At 37.3% G+C, this 4,204-nt stretch overlaps 1 protein-coding gene across 1 annotated transcript; it reads right to left on the bottom strand.

Annotated features, from left to right (window-relative positions):
- Positions 1-846: 846 nt before the first annotated feature.
- LOC133673545 (DNA-directed RNA polymerase II subunit RPB1-like) lies at positions 847-2,990 on the bottom strand. The gene has a single exon (XM_062094413.1). The coding sequence runs from the start codon at positions 2,871-2,873 to the stop codon at positions 1,209-1,211; it is 1,665 nt and encodes a 554-aa protein (XP_061950397.1). The 5' UTR covers positions 2,874-2,990; the 3' UTR covers positions 847-1,208.
- Positions 2,991-4,204: the final 1,214 nt, after the last annotated feature.

The following is a 4,204-nucleotide window of genomic DNA, read 5'->3' as shown; positions in this document are numbered from 1 at the left end:
TAAGGAGTACAATAGTATAAAAGGTAAGAACGACATCCAAGCTACTAAATCAACATGAATATCCAAGCTTTGCTTGCCCAAAGAATCTATCACTCCATTAGCTTTTATAGGAGCGTGCATGAAGGTAACTGATTATGGAGACCTCTGTAAAGAAGAGATTTCATTGAACACGTTTTCGAGCCTCAAATGTCTCCCATCATTTTTTTCCCTTGGGAGCCACTAAACAGTATTCACTGAATTAATCTAATTCTAATGTCCAACCCATCTTATTAGAATTTTTAGATCGTGTTTAATATTCTGATAACCATTTAAAATAATATTTTTTTAAAAAAATTATTTTTATATCATTATATAAAATTTTAAAAATATTAAAAAGTTAATTGTAAATATTATTTTTGAAAAACAACATTTCTACACAAAAATAAACAAGATATTAAAACGAGCGCTGAGTTCCAAAGCTTTTCTGAAGACTAATAAACTTAATAAAATGTTTATTAAGTATATGTTTTTGTATATTATTTACTTTATTTTTAATGTATCAAATAAACTTAATAATCCGTTGAGCAAACTGATCTATAATGGGAAAAAAAATGTACAATTCTATGGAGGTGCATATGATAGATTTTATTTTTCATCTCCAGAAACGAAATAACAAATGATGATACTTTCACCTTTCATTTTCAATCTTGTCACCATCACAAGCGTCCTATCGAATTATAAAGTCGCAAAGATTTCGTGATGTTGGCGTAATGAAGTGGTCATGCCCTCTATTTTTCGTACTCTTCATAAAAAGAATTTTGCTAATTAATTATATATAAAGGTATGACAGAGAAACGAAAAGGAAGATAAGCAAATACGAAGATTTTTATTTGAAGCAAATTTGGATATGAAATGGCTTATTTTACATGGATATATATATATATATATATAGACCATATTGCTTTATACATTCAACCCTAGCTATACACTGTTATGCAGAGACAACTAATTTACAGGGCTTAGCTAGGAATGAAAGGATTCTAATATGCACTTCACAATCTTGATAATATTGACAGGATTAATGGAAATCACTTATGTGACTGATCTGACATTTACGTGTCTTAGTTACCAAATAATAATGCTTAATATGCAATCGATATGTCCATGCTTCTTTATGTTTATTCCTTAGTATATACCCTTTCATATGAGACATCCACATTCCGTGCCTTTTAGTTCTTCGTTTGTGCTTGGAAAACATGACCAACCCCAGGGCCCTGAATTGGTACCGTGGGTCGGAAACCATCTGGCACTCTAGGGACAGAATGTTCAATGTTGGTTGCCTTTCGATCGGTCATATCACTTTGATCTACTGATAACATATGGCCAATGCCAGGGCTGTGACCTGGTGTTGTGGGTTTGAATGCTGCACCAGAACGTTTTATACTGGAGCCAGTACCGGGTGCCTTTGGATCAACATCTTCATTATCATCTTCATCTTCATCTGAAAGAATATGGCCAACCGCGGGACTATGACCTGGTGTTGTGACAGAATGTTCAATTTCGGATGCCTTTGAATCGATCTTATCACTTTGATCTACTGATGACATATGGCCAATGCCAGGACTATGACCTGGTGTTGTGGGTTTGAATGCTGCACCAGAACGTTTTATACTGGAGCCAGTACCGGGTGCCTTTGGATCAATATCTTCACTATCATCTGCATCTTCATCTGAAAGAATATGGCCAACCCTGGAACTATGACCTGGTGTTGTGACAGAATGTTCAATTTCGGATGCCTTTGAATCGGTCTTATCACTTTGATCTACTGATGACATATGGCCAATGCCAGGGCTATGACCTGGTGTTGTGGGTTTGAATGCTGCACCAGAACGTTTTATACTGGAGCCAGTACCGGGTGCCTTTGGATCAACATCTTCACTATCATCTTTATCTTCATCTGAAAGAATATGGCCAACCCTGGAACTATGACCTGGTGTTGTGACAGAATGTTCAATTTCGGATGCCTTTGAATCGGTCTTATCACTTTGATCTACTGATGACATATGGCCAATGCCAGGGCTATGACCTGGTGTTGTGGGTTTGAATGCTGCACCAAAACGTTTTATACTGGAGCCAGTACCGGGTGCCTTTGGATCAACATCTTCACTATCATCTTCATCTTCATCTGAAAGAATATGGTCAACCCCGGGACTATGACCTGGTGTTGTGACAGAAAGTTCAGTTTTGGATGCCTTTCGATCAGTCTTATCACTTTGATCTACTGATGACATATGGCCAACGCCAGGGCTGTGACCTGGTGTTGTGGGTTTGAATGCTGCACCAGAACGTTCATTACTGGAGCTAGTACCAGGTGCCTTTGGATCATCATCTTCACTGTCATCTTCATCTACAAGAATATGGCCAACTCCAGGACTGTTACCTGGTGTTGTGGGTTGGAAATCATCTTTGAAAGCAGTGACAGAATTGTCATTGTTGTGGCCAACACCAGGACTCTGACCAGATGTTATGGGTTTGAAATCATCTTTCACAGTAGTGACAGAGTTAGCCCCCGGTGTTTTTAGATGCCTAACACCAGGAGAACCGCTGAAGCTTGGGGCCGTAGGAGGGGTCATTTCTTTTCTGCCTGCCTTGGAATGGTGAACAGTCGGAATGTGAACTGGGGGTGAAGGGAGAGAAACTTTTTGATTATTTGCAGTGTTGTGGTGCAAGTTGGTATTCGTACTTTGGTTGGCCGTTTCTTTTAGCGGCTCTATTTCATTGGTAACATGTTCCTGCTTATTCGTTTGCTTAATTGACCTTCCTTCAATAAACAGGATTTGGAAGCAGGTAACAAATGCAAGAATAAGGAAAGCGCATTTACATGTTTCGGCCATAGTTAACTATAGAAGAAAAGATAGTGAAGGTTTTATTGTACGATGGTATGGAAAGGCTCGAGGAGCAATTCAAGTTGCAGCAAAGAGTAGTATTAGGAGAAGCAAAGATGATTAAGGTGTAAGCCACCACATTGAGAACAAGTCTTGGTTTGGAGTTGGTATTTATAGCCATAATAAGTTAACCCTGTGGCAATCCTCACCTCAAAACCCTGTTTGTGGACCTCAAGAAATGAATATAAATTTGGACGGTTTATATGCTAAATGGTCCTCACAAGGTTGACAATCTTACAGAGTTTTTCCAACTTTGCATGTCGCACGCACTTTCACTACTGCTTATAATTATGAAGGCCATTTTGCTTTTCACGACACTTTGATGTATAGTAATTACTTTAGCATGTAAAATTAGACTTTGCAGAATTTCAATAAATGTAGGATTAGACATTGATATATTATGAAATATCATGCTCTCTTATATATAAGACGAAACGAATAATAGTGGGATTCATTGCAAGAATCATTCCAACTGTTTTTGAAATTAGTTTCGTCTAATATATTGACGAATTTATGCAGTATAATTTTTCAAAATTTAAGGACGAGTAAGACTATCTCGTATAGCTTAAAGTCAGTACTTAAACTCTTTTTTGTGTTGCGAACAAGCTACAAATCCATTAGCTTGATAAAACTTTCCTTGTTAAGCCAAAAAATGGTAAATCGAAGTTATATTGCTTGTAAATTTCTTTGTCAAATCACATGCATAACACTCGTAGAAGCTTGTAGCTTGAGGCTTGATCCTTGATCCTTGACCTTTCATTGTGCTGAGGTGTTGGTTTATTGTTTGAATACGTTACTAAGGGCGGCGATATAATTAAAATCAATACTTTTGACAATTAGGACTGAAAATGTGTCGATAGTAAAGTGCCTCCCCCCACCACCAAGATACTCCAAAATGACAGGGATTCTCCCTGTACTCTCCACTTATAGATGTATAGTATAAAATGTTGATGGTTTATATGCAAAGCTTACAACTGCTTTTCCTCGACAAGTTCAAGTGAAACGCATCTGTCCTTGGTTTGCTAATTCAAACCTCATTGTTTATGGTATTTCTAAACTTTCAAATGGGGTTTTGAATTATTACAGGCCGCTGAAAGTTAGAGATTCCTTTTGAGTGGTGACCGCAAAAAAGAAAATCTTCTCCTTGATCATTCTTCTTCTTCTTCTTATTGACTCTCAAACATTTCTAACATATATAGTGTGCATTTGAAAGGTTTGTAAGTGGCTCATAGTATAGACCACAGAATAGAATTGCTTATTGCCATCAGGAAGAACAATCT

The sequence above is a fragment of the Populus nigra genome, chromosome 14 (genome assembly GCF_951802175.1).
Source record: "Populus nigra chromosome 14, ddPopNigr1.1, whole genome shotgun sequence".
NCBI classification, from domain to species: Eukaryota; Viridiplantae; Streptophyta; class Magnoliopsida; order Malpighiales; family Salicaceae; genus Populus; species Populus nigra.
The sequence above is the reverse complement of the archived record's forward strand: the minus strand, read 5'-3'. Positions and strand labels throughout refer to the sequence as shown.

Coding starts and splice junctions, on each gene's coding strand:
- LOC133673545 (XM_062094413.1), bottom strand. CDS start 2,873: ATGGCCGAAACATGTAAATGCGCTTTCCTTATTCTTGCATTTGTTACC.